This window comes from Kickxella alabastrina (genome assembly GCF_025024165.1).
Source record: "Kickxella alabastrina strain RSA 675 chromosome Unknown BX661scaffold_7, whole genome shotgun sequence".
Classification (NCBI taxonomy): Eukaryota; Fungi; Kickxellomycota; class Kickxellomycetes; order Kickxellales; family Kickxellaceae; genus Kickxella; species Kickxella alabastrina.
This window is the reverse complement of record NW_026251478.1, coordinates 81,566-99,584: the sequence shown is the minus strand read 5'-3', so window position 1 is coordinate 99,584 and position 18,019 is coordinate 81,566. Positions and strand designations below refer to the sequence as shown.

At 48.6% G+C, this 18,019-nt stretch overlaps 6 protein-coding genes across 6 annotated transcripts; 4 read left to right on the top strand and 2 right to left on the bottom strand.

Annotated features, from left to right (window-relative positions):
* The first annotated feature begins 2,832 nt into the window (after positions 1-2,832).
* Positions 2,833-3,886, top strand: BX661DRAFT_89489 (uncharacterized protein). Its single transcript, XM_051539563.1, has one exon. It carries the CDS (start codon positions 3,068-3,070, stop codon positions 3,647-3,649), a length of 582 nt encoding a protein of 193 aa, XP_051392647.1. The 5' UTR covers positions 2,833-3,067; the 3' UTR covers positions 3,650-3,886.
* A 630-nt stretch (positions 3,887-4,516) lies between these two features.
* BX661DRAFT_89516 (uncharacterized protein) lies at positions 4,517-5,994 on the top strand. Its single transcript, XM_051539564.1, has one exon. The coding sequence runs from the start codon at positions 4,727-4,729 to the stop codon at positions 5,546-5,548; it is 822 nt and encodes a 273-aa protein (XP_051392646.1). The 5' UTR covers positions 4,517-4,726; the 3' UTR covers positions 5,549-5,994.
* Positions 5,995-6,703: 709 nt separating this feature from the next.
* BX661DRAFT_142144 (kinase-like domain-containing protein) lies at positions 6,704-7,453 on the top strand (the record flags this gene model as incomplete). The annotated part of the gene is made up of 1 exon (XM_051532928.1): positions 6,704-7,453. A coding segment is annotated over one exon (750 nt), but the record flags the coding sequence as incomplete, so codon positions are not given.
* A 6,555-nt stretch (positions 7,454-14,008) lies between these two features.
* On the bottom strand, positions 14,009-15,116 carry BX661DRAFT_180123 (uncharacterized protein). The gene is given in 3 exon segments (XM_051535384.1): positions 14,009-14,402; positions 14,423-14,837; positions 14,852-15,116. The coding sequence occupies 3 exon segments, from the start codon at positions 14,926-14,928 to the stop codon at positions 14,124-14,126; spliced, it is 771 nt and encodes a 256-aa protein (XP_051392644.1). The 5' UTR covers positions 14,929-15,116; the 3' UTR covers positions 14,009-14,123.
* Positions 15,117-15,172: 56 nt separating this feature from the next.
* Positions 15,173-16,724, top strand: BX661DRAFT_180122 (Nuf2 family-domain-containing protein). The gene is given in 5 exon segments (XM_051535383.1): positions 15,173-15,892; positions 15,919-16,057; positions 16,165-16,407; positions 16,428-16,584; positions 16,596-16,724. 5 exon segments carry the CDS (start codon positions 15,291-15,293, stop codon positions 16,619-16,621), a joined length of 1,167 nt encoding a protein of 388 aa, XP_051392643.1. The 5' UTR covers positions 15,173-15,290; the 3' UTR covers positions 16,622-16,724.
* A 10-nt stretch (positions 16,725-16,734) lies between these two features.
* Positions 16,735-17,819, bottom strand: BX661DRAFT_180121 (uncharacterized protein). Its single transcript, XM_051535382.1, has 3 exons — positions 17,417-17,819; positions 17,167-17,378; positions 16,735-17,092 (listed from the first exon to the last, which is right to left on the bottom strand). Exons 1-3 carry the CDS (start codon positions 17,696-17,698, stop codon positions 16,909-16,911), a joined length of 678 nt encoding a protein of 225 aa, XP_051392642.1. The 5' UTR covers positions 17,699-17,819; the 3' UTR covers positions 16,735-16,908.
* Positions 17,820-18,019: the final 200 nt, after the last annotated feature.

Below are 18,019 nucleotides of genomic sequence, written 5' to 3'. Positions count from 1 at the left end.
GCTTATTCCGGTGTTTGTTATTCGCGTAGTAGACCCTAGGGCCGAGCCGCTGTTGGTAGTGGCGGCGGCGGCTCCAGTGTTTGTGTTGTTCATCGGGCAGGGGGAACACTCGGACAGACAGTAAAAAAATTGTGCTTTTTAAATATGAATCGTTTGTTGCTAAGTAGAATATAAAAAATATGTATAATTGGAAGAGGATGCGTTTGAATAACAGGTGGTGGTAACAATAGAAAATATTTATATGGTCAGATCAATGAATGGCTTTCTTCTTCGCTTTTGTTTATGTATTGTCACAGTAAGAACAGGTTGCTTTTTTAAAAAAAGAAATAATAAAACGTAAATGAAAAATAATGGTAGAAAAATAATTACACTGATGAAATAATATAGAATCATCAAAAAATAGATAGAGAAAAGAAAGATAGAAAAATCCCCTTGAGAGGGTTTGCACAGGCCTCAAAAATTTTCCCTTTCCTTTTCTTTTTCATTTTCTTTCATAAATGGGTTGAAAAAAGGTAATTTCCTTGCAGTTTGAGATGCAGCTTTCCAATTTTTTAAGCAGGATAAAAGAAAAAAAAAAAAACATGTTATTCCATGCCTTGTATCTTTTTTCTTCTTTTTTTTGGCTGGGCCTCAACTTATTTGTACAATTTTTTTATCCGACGCGGTTGCTGGGTATTCAACAGCCCTTTAAAACTACTAGTTTATTTTGCACTCTGAATGGTAGAATGGGATTGTAAAAATTGTAAGATAGAAAAAAAGCGACTGCATTTTCTCAAAATTTTGAAACAATCAAAAATAAAAATCGTATGATGTTTTTTTGCCACTAATGCATTTGAAAATAAGGAGAAAATGCAACGCACTTAAGAATCCTGAAAGGAAAATCACAGAAAAAACAGCTCTTTTTTGGGTATTTTTTTCCTTCTTTCAGGCCCATATCATCCGATAGTATTTCTTGGCCAATCATTTTTTAACCTGTTTATTTTTTCCCCCCAAAACATTCTTAAGCTCGCTAAATCCCTGGGATACTTAATCACAAGATTACAAAACAAAAAATGCAGACAAGCCATGTCCAAAAACGTGGTGCGGTCCGGTTGAAAAAAGCCCAACGTTTTCGTCTTACTGTCGACGTTTTACGTAACTGTGAAATTTTATTCGGTAATAAAAACAAATAATAAAGAGAGAAAAATGTAATCGTTTGTCCTTTTTTATTTTCGGTAGTAACTGCCAAATCCAAAAAAAACTCGGAATAATAACCGCTTTTTTATGTCATTTAGGTTGGTACAGTGCCGAAAAATGCTAGTAATATTAAAGCAACCACAATTAAACGGTACTAAACATAATTCAACAGGTCAAGAACCGGCCCCAAGCAACCGGTCTGGTAACAAAAAAACAATCATATAAAACGATGACAAGAAGCCCACCTTCGTCTTCATTTCAACTTCATCCACACCAACATCATTCGTTTTTTCGATTTCCCCTGTCCATTGAACTCGTATTCTACAACCCCCTTCATTCAGCAACACCAAATCCACCTCTTTGTTAATTCATTTTATTCTTCCCTTGACAATGAAGCTTTCCATTGCTATTTCGACTCTTGCGTTCGTCTCTGTTTCCTGGGCCATGGCTGTGGCTCCTCTTGGTCCTCAGCCTCCGGTTGCTCCTCCGTATCAGTCTTATCCTCCTCGTATTCTGCCGTCTCCCTAATGCTTTCCCCGCCCCTGCCCCCGTCCCTGCCCCTGCTCCTGTCCCAGCCCCGGCGCCTGTCTACAGTGGAGGCGCACCCTTGCTGCCGCCAGTTGTTGGCGGAGTACCCACCGGTCCTGCCATTCCCGCTGTTCCCGAGGCATCGGCAGCGACAGTGGCAGACCTAACACCAGCTCCGGCACTGGCCTGGTTGCGAATGGCTGCGTCATGACTCCGGCAATGGAATCTGCTCTCACGCCTCTCCTCACCAAGCTGGGTCTTGCCAAGACAGTCGACGAGGTCAAGGACGTTGTTAACGAAATCGTGGTTGCCGTGAGGGATCTCCTCGACAGCGATGGCATTTCACAGCTGCTCAAGTCCGTCGATGAACTTGTGAAGAACCTTGGACTGGGCGGTCTGGATCTGCAGCCGGCGGTCAGCGAGGTTACCTCCATTCTGCGTTACCAGGTTCCTTGCCTGCTCGACACTCTTCTGCCCCTTCCCTGAATTGATGATTAAGACCTTTTTTTAAAAATATTTTTTGGTTGTTTTATTCACACAGAAATATACACTTTATGTTTACGCGCTCCAATACATAATAACATAAATACGAATACAAAAAGGATGCCTGATAAGCAGAGCACTAGAATTTGATGTGCTGGACAAAAAACGTTCACCCTCGCCCTGAGAAAATAGATACGTAAGTTACTTGCTCATTTGACAAAGTCCGTCCTGTGTTAAAAAGATGGCTATAACCGCCACAATATGTGGACAAATCAATCCGTGCGCTGTCTGCGGGATATGAGTAGACACAACAGGGAGTGCCTTCCTTGGCTTTGCGCCCAGCTGCTGCTGCTGCTACTACTACTGAGCCTCTGCCAAATGATCGCACTTAATTCCCTACTTTTTTTAACGAAATGTAAAGGTAAGTGCGTAAACGCGATCTCCAAGGTACCTCACAAGCTAAGGTTTTGTTTCAGTGTATTTTTTATCACTTGCACAATGGCTTTATATTGTAAGTTCTTCTGGTCTAATTTGATCTGCATCGCCCGTGCAGATGCGATTTTCGGACTGGTTCCTTTTTTTGTATTTGCGCCCTGATCCGGCATGCATGTATATCACTTTTATTTTATTTTGCGCATTTTAGTGTCTTAATTCAAATTTCACTTTTTATTATACTTTTGTATTCTTTCATTTTATTTATCAGTAGTTAATACATATACAAGCTTCTCGGCAATTCAATTTTGAAATAGAGCGCGCGCCCAAAAGACGACTTTGACACTGCCGAACAATTTCAAAAAACTCACAATTTCACGTTTATATATATTTTTTCTCCCACTGTCTCGCGTAAAATTGACTATTTAATGGGGGCTTGCGATGCACAATGTGTCCACAATGTACAGCTAGCCTGGCTCAACAACAATGCCCGCTCAGCATCGCTCATCCTTCGTCTCTTTGGCAGCGACATGCCAGTATGGAGGCACATATGCGGGGCACAGGGATCGCGATGCAGTCGTCTAAAAAGGTGCTTTTCAAACTAATGGCAGTGGCATCGCGGTTACTGTCAAACGCCGCAGATTCCGTTTGGCACACACAAGAGGAGGATTTGACAGGAGTAGGAGGTGGTATGGCTTGGCTGTGGGCTACAGAGTTGCCGCAGACTGTTGCGCAGTATGTGGTTGATCGCAGGTGTCGCGTTGGCGGAACCAGCCAGGCCGGTGTTCCTGGGCATCTACAGGCCTTGTCGCAGCGGTACTTTGAAGGCCGCGTGCCGAGAGCTAACGAGACTGAGTACTCGATGGTTCTCAATGGCCTGGACTCGGCTCATTTGCTGCTTCATCTGCTTGATCTCGGCTTGAAAGCCAACAAGCTGGATATCCACACCGCGCTAGCCAGTATTCGAGACACCGCTGCGGTAGTCGCCCTGGTTGGCGGCATTGATCGCGGCCGACAGCGGCGCAGCTGACTGCAGGACTGTGGCCACCACTCCTCCACCTTGCTGGTGCCACGCTGGCCGCAACCACCTGGGTGCCGACGAATTTTCTACCGTACTGGATATTGCGCATTGGCCGCCAATGTGATTGTCGATCTGGGAGCCGAGGCCCAAGCAGCCGCGCTGGCTCTGGTGTATGTGCTGAGCTGCAGCACAGGGGCAGCGCAGATGACTGCATCACTGTTTTGGCCAGGCTGTGCTCGGGGCCTGCATCTTTTTCATCAAAGTCTGACCAGTCGCAGCTGAAAATCGCATTTGGGCAGCTGCTCATCAAGCTGTTTGACGCTGAAGCCTGTCTGCCGGCCGGCCTGTCGGGCTGCATATTTGTGCTGCTAGGGGATCGCAACAGAGGCGTGCGCGATGTGTGGAGTCAGGTAGCTGGATGCCTGGTCGCTCTCCCATTCCAGTCGCCGATCCCGGCCCTTTTGCTGCGCAGGGCTGTGCAATTCAAAATAACCACTTCCAGGCGCTCAGTGGCCGCGAGGTTAACGAGTGCGTACGCAGCCTCTCGACGGACGACGCCATGATGATTGTTAAGCTTGTTGTGGACTCATGCGTAGACACAGGCCAGGACAGCGCATCATCGGCTATTGGTCTTAGTGCTATGGCGCTTGACTGTGCCATAGCCATATACCGGGCCGCGTTTGGCTGTCATCCGGGCGCCAGCGTCTTTGAGATAATCAGCGTTGTGGTCAGCTCGGCAGCGCGCCGCTTGCGAAGAGTCAACCCGCATTACATGCTGACAGTCAATCATCTAATCAAAACCATTCGGACACGTATGCAGCAAAGGGAGCGTGGCAAGGACATTGCCGGGTTATTTTGGGCGCTCGAGATGCTTTTTATTCTGTGCCAGCCGAACAATGTTTTGTTTGCAATATTGGAGGATGCTGACACCCAGCTACTGCTTTTGGAGGCTGCTATCCTGTGCAGTAACCTCGCATTTGCCGTGTTTATCTGCCAGGCCGCTGTCCAGACGCCGGATAAGGGCACCATTCAAGTGTCTGGCAAGGTCGACGGTGATTCAGCTGTGATCTGGACGCCACACTTGGCATGTTGGCGCAGGTGGCACCATGGCCCGTTTTAAACCAACTGCTGGGTGGAGATATGGGCGATGTCATTCAGCGGTTGATGGAGCATAGCGTCAGTGTGGCCGAGGGTGACCTTGAAAACGCGCTGTCCTCACTTCAGGTGTCGGACGACTCAGATTTCGGGTTTGGTACGCAAAGGGGCGTGACCGCGTCGACCCGCTTGGCAGTGTTTGATATCAGCGTGGCTGGGGTACCCGAGCCCCTGGCCGTTCAAATCAACGCTTCCTCGGATTATCTCAGCTCACACGCATCGGGCCTGTTTTTGGCCGACCGGTTCTTGGACTGCATGGTAATCCGCGCAACGCAGAGCCTGACACCTAAGCCCAGACTGCAGTTATTCGCTGATACAGTCTACTCTGCAGCCGCAGCTAATCCGGACGGCCCGCAGTGGCTTGCCGCAATAAAGCATGCATTCGGTCATGGCGAGATTTCGCCTGCGCGTGCTGTTGCTCTGTTGCAGTCATATATGGTTGCGGACCGCTTAGACCAGGAAGAGAGCGTGGGCCAGTGGTGGAGCGTATACACTGCCAGTACGATCGCGTCAGCGTACGAGACAAGGGGCCTGTTGTGTGCGCCGAGCAAGCTGGCTTGGCCAAGTATCCCGGCCGACCAGCGCGCTGTCGATATCGTGGTGCACGCGGTGCCAGCTAGCCACCGCGTCGACCTATGCTTTGCGCATGTGCCGCAGCTAGATTGGAGGGCCACATCCAGGACCCCTTTGTCAGCGACTTTACTGACTTTAGAGGCGTTGTCGACTTGGGCGCCATGGCCGGCGCAGGTGTAGATGTGACAAAGGCAAAGGAGGTTCTGCTATACCTTAGCTCGGGGTCGGCGGCCAGCGACTATACTAATGGGCTGAACACGGACCTTTTAATGGAAGGATCAGGAAAAGTCCGATTCACCGCTACTGGCACGTTCGACCCGGCGTCGCAGCTGATCGCACACATGTCCACCCAGCCAGCATGCCCGCCCACACTGTTGACTGTAGACTTCAACGCCAATGCTGTCATGCAAATGGCGAACTATATCCCGCAGCTATTTGCCATGCTGTCCTACAAGCACACTGGCTCCCTAGATTCGCAGCCCACCGATATCACCATCAGCCACAACGCTCTGGGCATACTCGAGTGCCTGGCAGCGAGCGATCCCGATTTGATTATGTTCCATGCGGTGGTAGCCAGCAGGTCGCTCCCAAGACATCCAGAGCCAGTCAGCTGGTCGCGCATCTGCTGCAAAGGTTCGACCAGGTAATTGTGGCCGACATTCGCGTGTTCTTGTCATTGGCCAGCGGAATTGCCATTCTGCCACAGGAGAAGCTGCGTCAGGTTTGCGTTGGGGCGAGGTCGGCGCATCGACAGGCGGTTGCAAAATATTGTCTGCGACTGGCGATTCCAACAGCAGAGGCGACAACTCTAAGGCGCGCGAGGCTGCGGAGAGCGCGATTAGCGAGTCGCTCAGGCCGGTATACAAATGCTGGCCGAATTTGCGGACAGGGAACCACTGCTGGCGGTGTGCATGGATGCCAAGTTTGTCGCCGGCCTTCCTCGGCTCAAGGTGTTGTTCGACCATTTGAGCGTCCTGCCAGCCGACGACGCTCCATGCAGCGGTGGGCCTAGGATTTGGTCAATGCCCAGTGTTTGATGCGGTGTGGAGCGAGGTGTTCAAGCTCATCAGCATGCGCTCCGAGATGTTGATGAGCCAGCTCTGCCCGCAACTCGCTCAGTTCAAATCAGCCATCCCGATCCCATCGCTGAAAACTCCTACTGAGCCCACATATTTCCTGAATTTTGGCAGTACAGTGCGCACCATTGTGTCCAAGACCCGCCCAAAGCTACTATCTCTGGGCATGACGACAAAGTCCGGTAACACTGTGCAGGAGAAGTACATTCTGAAGGGAGGTGAGGACCTGCGCATCGACGAGAGCGTGATCCAGGCATTTATGCGGCTCAATCGGATCATCGGAAGCAGCAAGGGCGGCGCGGGCGATGGTCAGGGCGGTAGCCTGACAGTGTACAACATCGTACCAATTGATGCCTACGGCGGCCTCATCCAGGTTGTCGACCATTTGCCCTCACTGTTTGACGTGTATTCGAAGGATAGGGCTGCTGGAATTGCTGGACTTCGGGAATCGTACACGAGTCACACTAAAGACGTGCTGAAGCGCGCCAACCTTGCAACAACGACACCAGCGGAAGAGTGGCCACACAGAATTTGGGTCGACATTTACGACTCGCTGACGTCGAGCGTAGCGGCTCCGGCCTATATGTTTTACAATTTCCTGTCAGAGTCCGCGCAGAGCTCGTCGCATCATTATTTGCTTATGAAAAACATGGCCCGGTCCATCGGCATTACCTCCATAGCCGGCTACGTCCTGGGGCTGGGCGACCGTCACTTGGCCAACCTCCTGGTCGATGTGCGCAGCGGGCGGCTGGTGCACATTGACTTCAACATGTGCTTCGACATGGGTGGGATGATGCAAATGCCTGAGCAAGTGCCCTTCCGGATGACACCCATTCTGGCCTACCTTTGCGGCTGCCCGCACGACCACGATGTTGCCAAGCGGCCATTTGCCTTCAGCAGACTATTTAAGGGTGCAGCAATGGCGATGCTCAAGTTTGCGCGCATGGACAGAAATACACTGGTAAATGCGATTGTCCAGCGCGCTGCGTTCCATCCGTTTGCGGACTGGCGCGCGCTGGAGGAGACGCGGCAGAATAATCTGGATATATCCACCGAACTGCCGCCTGCGTTGCCTTCCTCCTCACCTCATATGCCCTCTGAATCGGCATCGCTATTGTTCCAGCATCGTGACAATAATATCAGTGACGACAGAGTCAACGCAGCCTCGGCTTCGCAGCAGCAGCAGCTGACGCTCTTGCAGCCTCTTCCATCATTCTGCCCAGCAATGTCACCGCCACTACTGCCGCCGCCGCCATCGATGCCAGCAGCAGTTGTAGCTGGAGTGTGGGGCCAACAGGATGCGCACCACGCAGATGAGTTTGTGCGCGCTACGGGGCTGTGCCCTCCGGAGGCGTTTATGCCGCGGTGTAAGACATCTGGTGATAAGAAGGATGGCGGTAAGAGTGATGGCACGGCTTGGCCAGTGACCGAGGTTCCTTATGGATGGCGCATCGCGCGCGGGGCTATTAAACGCGTCGATGCGCGCCTTGACTACCGCGGCGCAGCGTGTATTAGTAGGGGAAATAGCAACGCCGGCGGCATTTCCAACGACGACGATGCTTTGGTTGAGGAGCAGTTCATGATTTTTGGGAGGCAGCCACGTCAAAGGATATTCTGGCAAGGACGTACAAAGGTTGGGCGCCCTGGGTTTAGACTAGTGGACAAGTCTAATAAATTCGTTTTGGACATTTCTATAAACCAAAAATTAAATTAAAAATAAAACCTGCATTATTTGATGCTAATGGTACGAGCCCGACGGTCCAGGTCCCGGTCCTGGTCCCGGTGGCGGAGGAGGCGGCGGTGGAGTTTGTGGCTGCCCCGCTGCATTGGATTGAACCGCGACGAGTGCTGGCGCTGACGAGGATCGGAGTTTCGCGCAGGACCACCTTGGCCCTGGTTGTGCATTTGCTGCGGCGTGTACTGCGGTCTGTTGCCATTCTGCTGCCAATTCTGGTTGTTGTAAGCAGAGGACGATGGGGGAGGTGGTGGCGGAGGATGCATATGTTGTTGCTGCTGCTGTGCTGGCCTGAACCCCCAGAAAAGCCGCCTTGTTGCGACCTTGACATCCCAGGTAGACCAGGCAAGCCCGGGGGCGGCGATGGTATCGGAACCTTGCTTCCCAGGCCTGGTAGTCCCGGCACGCCCTCTTTCTTAATCTTCGCCAGCATGCGGCCCAAGTCAATAGATTGCAATCCGGGAGACTGCCAGCCGCTTTGGCAGCACCGGAAGCGGCAGCCGAAGAGTCAGCCGAAGAGGAAGGACGCGGGGGTCCACCGACAGCACCAGCATTGGCACCACCAGATACGGGTGTTTTGCCACCATCTCTGGAAAAGGAAGCCAGCTTCTCGGCAGCCGCGGTGTTGATCGGCGGAATGATGCTCTCAGGGTCGCCAAAGATGCCCTCGTCCACTCCATTTCCTGCTCCCAGCTCAGTTGGCAGGTGCTCGCCGGGGCGCGGACGGCACCAGAACTTTGTAGTGTGGTCGTTGCTGCCAGACGCCAAAATGTGTCCCATTGGGTGCCAAGCCAGCGACCATACGTACGAGGCATGTGCGCCCTCGACGCTGCCGCGCTGCTTAGGCTCATCTGTGGTCCAAAACTGGATCGTGCCCTCATCAGTCGCGTCCCTCGTGTTGCTCTCGCACACGCTGCCTCCCGAGGCAAACATGGTCTCGTGCACGGGATGCCAAGCCACAGAGTTTACCTCGCGCGGGGTCGCAAACGACTTGATCTCCTCCTTGAGCTTGCGCACGTCAAACAGCTTGATGCAGTGGTCGCGGGCGCCGCTGAGTAGCCAGTTGCCGTTGCGGTTCCATTTGAGCTCCGAAACGGGCTTGTTGTGTCTTTGCACGCTTACGAGGCACTTTCCGGAGCGAGGGTCCCAGAGGTTGATTACTCGGTCCTTGCCGCTGGACGCGATCATACCGAGGTGTGGGTGCCAGTCGACAGTGCGTACCTCCCACGCGTGGCCACTCAACGTCACTTCCTGCTCACCGCGCCTGAAATCCCAGACTTTAAGCTGCTGGTCGTCCGATGCCTGACAAACTTCATATCGGTGGGACTGAAGCTACATATAAAAATAGAAATTGAACCAAAAACGATTTGACATTAGCACACATACAAAAAACATTGGAACACTTTTTTGCAGCATAGTATGACATATTGTTTTACATACCTCAGGCTGCGCACGGGCTCGCGGTGACCCGCAATCACTTTGAGGTTGTCCAGGTTGGACTGCCAATACTTGATGATGCCGCCGTGGTCGCCGCTGATCATCCATTGCGAGTCGTGGCTCCACTCCATCGAGCGAATGGGTTATCATGGGCCTAAATGAAATGGTAATGTCGGATGTGTATATTTTGGATATTAATATTATTATTTTCAAGTAGAAAAATAGAAGAGTCGAGTCAAAGTCATTTTATCAAAGAGAGAATGTGGGTGGGAATATACTGAAATGTATATATTGGCATTGTCAAAAAAAAAGGCAATTTGTGCCCACTCGCTTTAAACAAGGTTGCCAAATTGCATTGCTTTATTAATGTGTCCGTTTTTCCCTCTAAAGATAGAAATGAAATTTCGCGCACGCTGGTATGAGCGCCGTTTATTGGACCCCGTACTACCCGCTTGCGCCCCACGAATAAACCACAAATCTTAAACAAAACTTGAAAACAAAAAACATCGGCATCAGCATCAGCATCAGCATCAGCATCAGCAGAAACAGAAACAGAACAGAACTAAAACAGCAGTACAAACATAGGCAAATAAAAACATCCTCGAAACTATTAAAACCAATATCTCGTTTCTTACCTGCAAAATCGTCTCAAAGTTAAAAGTCAGACCGTTCCACAGCGTCAGCTCACCACTGGACGAACCCGTTATCAACCTACGGCCCTCAGGAGTCCACCTAATGACATTGATGGGGTAGCGCACCTTGTTCGAAGATGAGTGCACAAACCGCGTTGCCACCGAGGTCTCCGGCTCATCCGGCACAAAAGTCGGAGGAAACACGTCAACGCTGTAGCTGGGGTCGGTGGGCAAGTACTTGAGCGAAACGTGCGCGCCACCAGATCTGAGCTCCAGCCCGCGAAGCGTCGCTCCATAATAGTCAATTGTCCGCCGCTGCTTCTGCTTCTGTGGAGGCCGATTGCCGCCGTCAAACTGGGCGTTGAACCGATTCGGCCTCTGCATCGTCATGTTTGGCTGATGTCCTGCCATGTTCGGCATATGGCCGCCCCTCCCTCCGCCCTGGTGCTGAAACCGCTGTTGCTGCTGCTGCTGCATGTAATGGCCCTGCTGTTGCTGGGGGTTCATCCCGTGCTGCATCGGACGCTGCTGGTACATCCCTTGCGGACGCATACCTCCCATCTGTTGCCCCTGCATTCCCATGGGCGGCCGGTTCTGCTGTGCGTACCCCATGTTCATTCCTTGTTGCATTTGCTGAGGCCGCATCTGCTGAGGAAATCTCACATTACCGTGTTGGCCCGGGTGATTCTGCTGCTGGCTGCTGATAGTGTTGTTGCTGTGCTGAAGGAGGATGCGGGCGCTGGTGCATTGACGGCGGCGGAGGCGGCGGTCCTGACATAATAAAGATTTGTAAATAAAGGCGCCGCCTAATTGGATTTATAATAGGGTAATAAGTTTATTTTTAAGGTGCCGTATATAACTGGAATTTAAAGAAAAGAAAAAGACAGGTCAATCGTTAACTTCTCTTTTCTTTTTCGTCTTGCTGAGCTCAACGCGCGAAGCCTCATCGCTTCAATTGCTGATCGGCATGATCTATTAATTCATTTCTTGATTTTCCGATGCCTATGCGTGTAGGAGATTGTGCCAGGGCTATCTCAAACGAAATTGCGGAAATGATCTTAATATAAAAAATGATTGGGTAAAAAAAAGGCTGAAAGAATATATATTTAAAGTGGACAATGCGTATCTATAGAATGGGTTTAGCTATATATCCTCTGCTCTTGCCAGCTGAACTTGCAATATACTATTGAAAATGGATTTTAGAATTTAAACATTTATAGCGAAATTCTGGATTTTTAAGCGGGGGATTTTCAAAAATCGATATTTTCCATTTTTAGCCTAAAATATCAGAAAGTCCAGATTTTTGAATATGCGGGGAAGTATTTAACGTTTGTGTCTGACTGGTGCTTTAGCTACGAGTTAGACGCAACGTTTAACAATGTAATTATATTCATCCAATTCCGTTGCAGCAGCAGCCACAGCAGTTTCTGTTGCAACTAAAACTGCCGCCAACCCCACATCTATTACTAACAGTGCGCAACAGAGTCGCAACCGGTGAATGCCTATTCACCCACAGTCTGCTGATATCATCCGGTGGATAGGGGAAAAATGACTGGTCTAAGCGAAAGATTTCCTACAGGGTGAAACGGCAGCTGCGAGATGAGCTGGCTGAGCGGAATCGGAAGCAGCACATTGATTGCCAGTCCACCAATAATCTCAAGTGCATTTTCAGGCTGAGCGGCTGGTCGCGGGCAAGATCGAGTGCAAAATCAGACAGAGGATGCGCGATGAGTTGGCCGCCCAACAGAACAAAAGCAGCAGCAGAATGGTCAGCAGCAGCAGGTAGCCGCAACAGGCGCTAATACAATTCCGGCGATAGAAAAACCTTGTCAAATTTTATGCCATGGTTTTCTCTGGTGCACAATGGAAAGCTGCTTGCAAACCTTCAGGGCTGACGGAAGTATAATTGTGGTACGGCTGCAGTGCTAAACTTTTGCATATTCATTAACGCCCTGCTTACAGGCGAGCGTCCTCCCCGCTTCTCGCGCAAAAAGACATCGTTAGAGTCGGCTGAACCCGAGTCTACAGCGACGCTCAAGCCAAAGCCCAGCCCCAAGCGTGTGCGCAAGAATCCATCTTCCCCTGCTTCTTCTCTTTAAAAAAGCAGCAACTGGAGAATATCGTCAACCATAGTGTCTATTGCCACTAGTTTCTAAACGCTTTATCTGGGGAAGAATGTCGGGCTGAAGCATATTTGTAGCCTCATTCTTTTCTTATAGCGTAGAGATACAAAAAAAAATTACGTTTTTAAAAGTCTGGCAAATGCACTGTAGTTATATACAACTTCTACGGTTTCTTGATACTTTGCTTTGTCATCTGAAAATGGGCCGTCATCAACCTCCTGGTAAACTTTAAAAAAACCAGTTTTGACTTTCTCATAATACTTGTTTTCCAAAAGTTTGTAAGTGTGGGATAACGATTGTTGAATAATCCAAGTAACAGCTTGACCACGGAATTAAAATATTGATGTTAGTTTTTTGCTATGGTCAAAAAGGTAATTTATGCCACTTTTATGTGTATTGTAAAGTGCAAAGACGGAGGAGACGTCAATGGTGGCAAATGCGAGAAGAGAAAATAACTTCATGAGTTAGAAAGTGAACTATAATGATAATGTTTTTAAAATATACTGGAAGATTGTAATTTTTGATATGCAGAATATCTGCTTTTATTATGTTGCGCAGCCCGAGGATATGGAAGTGGATGTCGAGGTTAAGAATCGTGAAACAAGTTTCCATTTGCATGCCGATTGATAGGGCACTAATTGGATTATGCAGGTATAAATTAGGGAGGCATAATGATGCCCAGGTATGCTCCCCGTTTTGCAATGCACACGGGCAAGCCACTTGCGCAAAAACCACAATATTAAATTGCCAAGTACCGGTCTGCTCGCAGAAGAACCAGTTCTTGCCAACGGGGTGCACAACTGGCAGAGTGCACAACAAAGGCAACGAGATACATGTATAAGATGAGGCCGGCCCTAGTTCTACTTTTGATTCCCTTGATAATAAAAACTATAGCAAAACCCAAACATACTTTTAGTACTAGAAAACTATGCTCCCACAAATCACAACAATTATATAGCTGTCATCAAAATTTTGAACGGGTGTTTCTGTACTTTTTATGGTGGCAAATTTGATAATGTAAAACATTTTTATTGAAATAGTAAAATATATTTGAATTGTTCTAGTTGATTATTAAAAACCTGGTCACACGCTTTAAGCAGTGGTTTGTTTAATATAAAAAGAGCACTACACAATACATTAAACTAGTGACGTTTTGAATAATTTATGAAAACCATTTGTAGATATATTGTTTTATTTGAAGATAAGATAATGATAGGGGGTCATAATAATTTTTTATATTTGTCTGTTACAAATTCAATTATGCATAAAAATAGAGAAGTGATGGCAATAAAAAAGCCACTATCTTTTTTATTACACGATTTTCTAATAGTATTGCTAAGTCCATAAAAACATCTACATTTTAGTGAATGTGTGGTTATCCTCGTTGAATTCTTCTCTTTTTGTACAACTGGAATGTTTGTGGCTTACCCAACACCCAATCATCTGCTCTATTTCCCAGCTACGTGAAATGTTTAATAACGCGCATGGTTTATTATTGGAGCTATCATTGTTACATTATATTTCGACGCACAAAGATTGAGCTCATTTTTAATATACAAACGTGGAAGCACAAAAGATATTATATATGTTATATGTTTCATGAGCAAAGTGAGTATTTGCAAAGTACAATATACGCTCTTTTTTAAAAGAAATATAAACATGATCGAGAACTTTTTACAATTAATTACTCGGGTGTTTTTGAGCCCCACCAAACCTTTATCAACTACAAGTGTATTAAATTAATAATGTTATTTAATTGTCTGAAGATATCGCAAGCAACGCAGCCTTGTGAGCTAGTTGTTGACTGTCCTCCGACGCATAGTTTCCTGTAGCCAGCGAGCTTCCAAGAAGAATGTCCCGCACCTCACGGTCCTCAACCGCGCTCTTCTTGATATGCTCCTTGGTGCTCTGCAGGGTCCCAGCCAACCTTTGGATTTTGGCGGTGGTCTCTGGAATACTAACTTTGATCTTCTGCGCCAAACTCAAGGCGCTTTCAAACTCCCCGTTGACCCTATCATCGATATATGGTAACTCGGCCTCTTCGGGATCACGATGCCTCTGATTTCGCGAGTAATCTCAGAGGCCATTGACTCGCGCCACACAGAATCGCTCGCCAGCTTTTCCAACTGGTTGGGCACCGTGCGTCTCTTGGCAGCACTCGACAGAAGCAGCTCGTCGACCTCATTGCGCAAATCCTGTACTTCGTTTTTGAGTCCCTCGTTAAGTGGCTCTACGCGATCCTTCTCTTTCATAGCATCCTCAAAGGTAAACCCGTTGATGGACATGCTGGGACCTGCCTTTTGCCAGATACTTTCGGTCCACTTGCGCATGCTTTGGAGAACCAGCTGGCGCGCCTCCTCGCGTTGTTCGTCGTTGAAAAGCCCATCTCGTAAAGTGGCGTTTTTTTCGAGAGACTGTGCGAGGTATTCGTTGAGTTGCTTTTGCAAGAACAGAACATCCTCCTTGCTTTCTAGCTGTACTTTGGCAGGTCCTCGTTGTTGTTGACATTGGTGTTGCTGGTGCTAGTGGTGCCGGCGGGCAAATTTCCAATTGGCATAGTTAGAAATGATGCAAAAAGAGGGTAAATAAAGTATTAAAACAATAAAGCACGGAGAGATATAGAGAACAAAAGAGGGCCACTGAATGCACAACAAAATACGATTGGCAAAAAAAATCAATTTCGAAAAAAAAAGTTGGCAAGAAAAAATAAAGACAACAAAAAATGATTGGATTTTTTAATGTTTGTAGTTTTGTTATTTTCTTCAGTGAGAAAAACATAATAACGCGAGCTTTTTATTTGTCTTTCATTCAATTTTTTTATATATATTTCTTATTCGATAATTCACGAATAAAAATAAGTTTATTTATTTTCACTTATTTCTTTACACCAACTTCTAAAAAACAAGTACGGCACGGACAATGCAAGGCAGTAGTTTCTTCCCGACACTAAAGTCGCATGACATTCTCGAAGTCATGGGCCAAATGGAAATTCCAATTACAGAGGAGGATTTGGAAAAGCCGACGCCGTATCGTGTGCAGGACTGGTACGCGGCATTTCTGTACCTCCTCAAGGGCATTTCATTGGAGGAGCTAGAAAACAACAACGATATGCATGATCTGTCCGACTACCCAGAGTCCCATAACGACGACATATCACTCATGGCGTTCTACCAAAACATGTCGACACTCCTGAAGCAAGTTGGTTTTGACGACTTTTCACTGCGCGACATGCTCAACCCAGAGCCGAGCCGCGTGCGACGAATTCTCAGTGGCATTTGTAACTTTGCCATGTTCCGCGATGACCGCATGCCGATTCTGGAAAAATACACGGCGCAGGCCGACGAGCAGACACAGAGGCTTGAGTCAATGCAGGCGGAGCTGGAGCAGACCATGTCGCGAATTGAGTCGATTCGCAGCCAGCACGCTCGCGAGATGCCTGAGGTCAAGGCCCTGCAGGAGAACAACCAGGTTATGCGTGAGGAGCTCAAAGCGATGAAGGCCTCTCAAGCGGCACTCAGGATGTGGCATCAAAGATCCAGGGCGAGAGAGACGAGCTCCATGACTCGATTGGCGCCATAAAGTATACCATCGCCAGTTTACAGGACGAGCTGTCGCGGCTGAAGGCGCGCGTGGTTCACAGCCCGGAGAAAATTCAGCAGGCAATCACTGAGCTCACTGAGAACATAGTGCAGTCGCGGCACCAGATGACGACAAACGAGGAGTCAGCGCGGCAGCTGGCTTACAAGATTGAAATGCTCGAGGAGATCTCTGCGATATTCGCTCCTGCATCCAGCAGATGACTGATGCCGAGGATATTGTGCGCCAGCATGAGGAGGAGTTGCGGCTGCTGGCCAAGGAAAGAGACAATGTTAACCAAGAGACAAGCGCTATTCGCAACCTCACTGTGCGCGAGGAGCAGTTGCAGTTCCAGAACAAGTCGGGCGAGGAGAAAATCGAGCGCCTTGAAAAGAGTCGCCAGGCGAAGCGCGAGCAGACCACCAGCAGGCTCAGGCAGCTGCAGAGAGAGCGCGCTGATGTGTCAGCTAAGCTGAAGAGACAAGCCGCCGGATGTCCGCCCAGCGTGCGCACTTTGACGAGCTCCAGACCAACATTAAGCGCGAGCGTTCAACGATGGACCAGGAGACTGGCGACATGCAAGAGTGCTATGACAAGCTGCGCCAACAGACCTTGGAGTACCAGGATGGGTCATCCAGTCGCTTGAAGATTTGCTAGCTCATTTTTACAATTAAACAGCAGACAAAAAGCAAAGCAATTTGCCTTTTGTGTTAAATTAAACAGTATCTATTATTTATTTTAAATGCTTTCAAAATATTAAAAGAATTTATAATTATGATACTAGCACTGGTAGACAAGAAGAAAATTATAAATTTGAAAAATAGCTGCCTAGCAGACTTAATAAAGCGCGATGGCAGTGCAGGTGATATCAATATGGCCAGGGCAAAACAACCAAGTTGCTTTGCTAGTTCGGCCCTCAAAGAACTGAGGTAAGGGCGATTAGCCGACCAAGCAAACGCATTTAGACCTTAGTCTCAGCGGTAACTGGTGCAACCGGAGCAGCCGGGATAGTTTGCCCAACATTTGTGACAGGGGCGCCCGGGTGCGCAGCGCTGGCGAGCCTGGGGCTGCCGACGCTAGAGATGCTGGACACGCTTGCCGAAATGCTGCCATTTCTGGCCAGCTCATGGCGGTTCTCATCGTGTCTCCAGAGGTGCGCAATGATATCAAGGGCAAGGATGGCAAAGATGGGATAGCAAAGCCCAAAAGAGCCTTGTACACCCTGCAGCGGGTGCCATAGCGACGGATTCCATTTCTTCCAAGAGCACGGCCGTTCAGAAGGTTCTTCTCCTCGCCAGCCATCATGCCCATGGCCTGGATAGCCGCACGCGAGTCGCCCTGAGGAGCAATAGCATGGCCATACAGGGAAAAGCCGACGTTGGTTCCGGTGACAGGGGTGGTGATGACCTCAGTGTAGGTTTCACGGGGGCCCTGCAAGAGAACTTGTTCAGCTGAGTGGCAAGCCACACCCACGAGGCAAGCCACAGACCGGTCAGGAGCAGCTCCCAGAGACGCGAGCAGCGAGCGCTGCTGATCCTGCCCAGGCGAAGGGTCTTTCCCAGAATGATCAGGGGCAGAGTGACGATGGTCAGCGCCGAGACAATGGCGCTAAAGATGGATGCCGCACGAGGCTTCCAGTGGCCGTTGGCAGCCACGAGACAGCTGAGAATCAGCGAAATAACTGAAAGCGGCCAGGCGAATGCCAGCGCTGCGGTGCGGAAAATCGATGTGCCCGTGTGCAACAGACCCATGTTGAAAAGCTTGAGGCGTTAAAAATTAAAGTTGATTAGTTTGTGGTTAAAGTGTAAAAGTAAAACTATTACAATAAAAGTAAACGTGTTTTGTGAGGTTAAAGAGACTATCGAGTGGTCGTGATGGGTTTGAAGAAAATTTTAAGATGGAGGGGATGCGCGCCGCATTATATACAAAATTATATACAAGCCTGTTCTCGACTGTGCAAATTGCATCGCATTTTCAAGTTCCAGAGGTTCCACAAAATATTACCAAAATAATTAAATTTTTTCGCACATTTCTTTACTACAACACAAACACATTTTGTGCGTGCTCCAAGT

Bases quoted from the DNA above. Each gene is read 5' to 3' on its own strand.
- BX661DRAFT_89489 (XM_051539563.1), top strand. From the start codon at position 3,068: ATGTGTCCACAATGTACAGCTAGCCTGGCTCAACAACAATGCCCGCTC.
- BX661DRAFT_89516 (XM_051539564.1), top strand. From the start codon at position 4,727: ATGTTGGCGCAGGTGGCACCATGGCCCGTTTTAAACCAACTGCTGGGT.
- BX661DRAFT_180123 (XM_051535384.1), bottom strand. From the start codon at position 14,928: ATGCCAATTGGAAATTTGCCCGCCGGCACCACTAGCACCAGCAACACC.
- BX661DRAFT_180122 (XM_051535383.1), top strand. From the start codon at position 15,291: ATGCAAGGCAGTAGTTTCTTCCCGACACTAAAGTCGCATGACATTCTC. The intron at 15,893-15,918 runs GTGGCATCAAAG...CCAGGGCGAGAG, and splicing joins TCTCAAGCGGCACTCAGGAT to AGACGAGCTCCATGACTCGA. The intron at 16,058-16,164 runs GTGCAGTCGCGG...TCCTGCATCCAG, and splicing joins CTGAGCTCACTGAGAACATA to CAGATGACTGATGCCGAGGA.
- BX661DRAFT_180121 (XM_051535382.1), bottom strand. From the start codon at position 17,698: ATGGGTCTGTTGCACACGGGCACATCGATTTTCCGCACCGCAGCGCTG. The intron at 17,379-17,416 runs GTGTGGCTTGCC...GTTCTCTTGCAG, and splicing joins GTCTGTGGCTTGCCTCGTGG to GGCCCCCGTGAAACCTACAC. The intron at 17,093-17,166 runs GTACAAGGCTCT...GCACCTCTGGAG, and splicing joins TATGGCACCCGCTGCAGGGT to ACACGATGAGAACCGCCATG.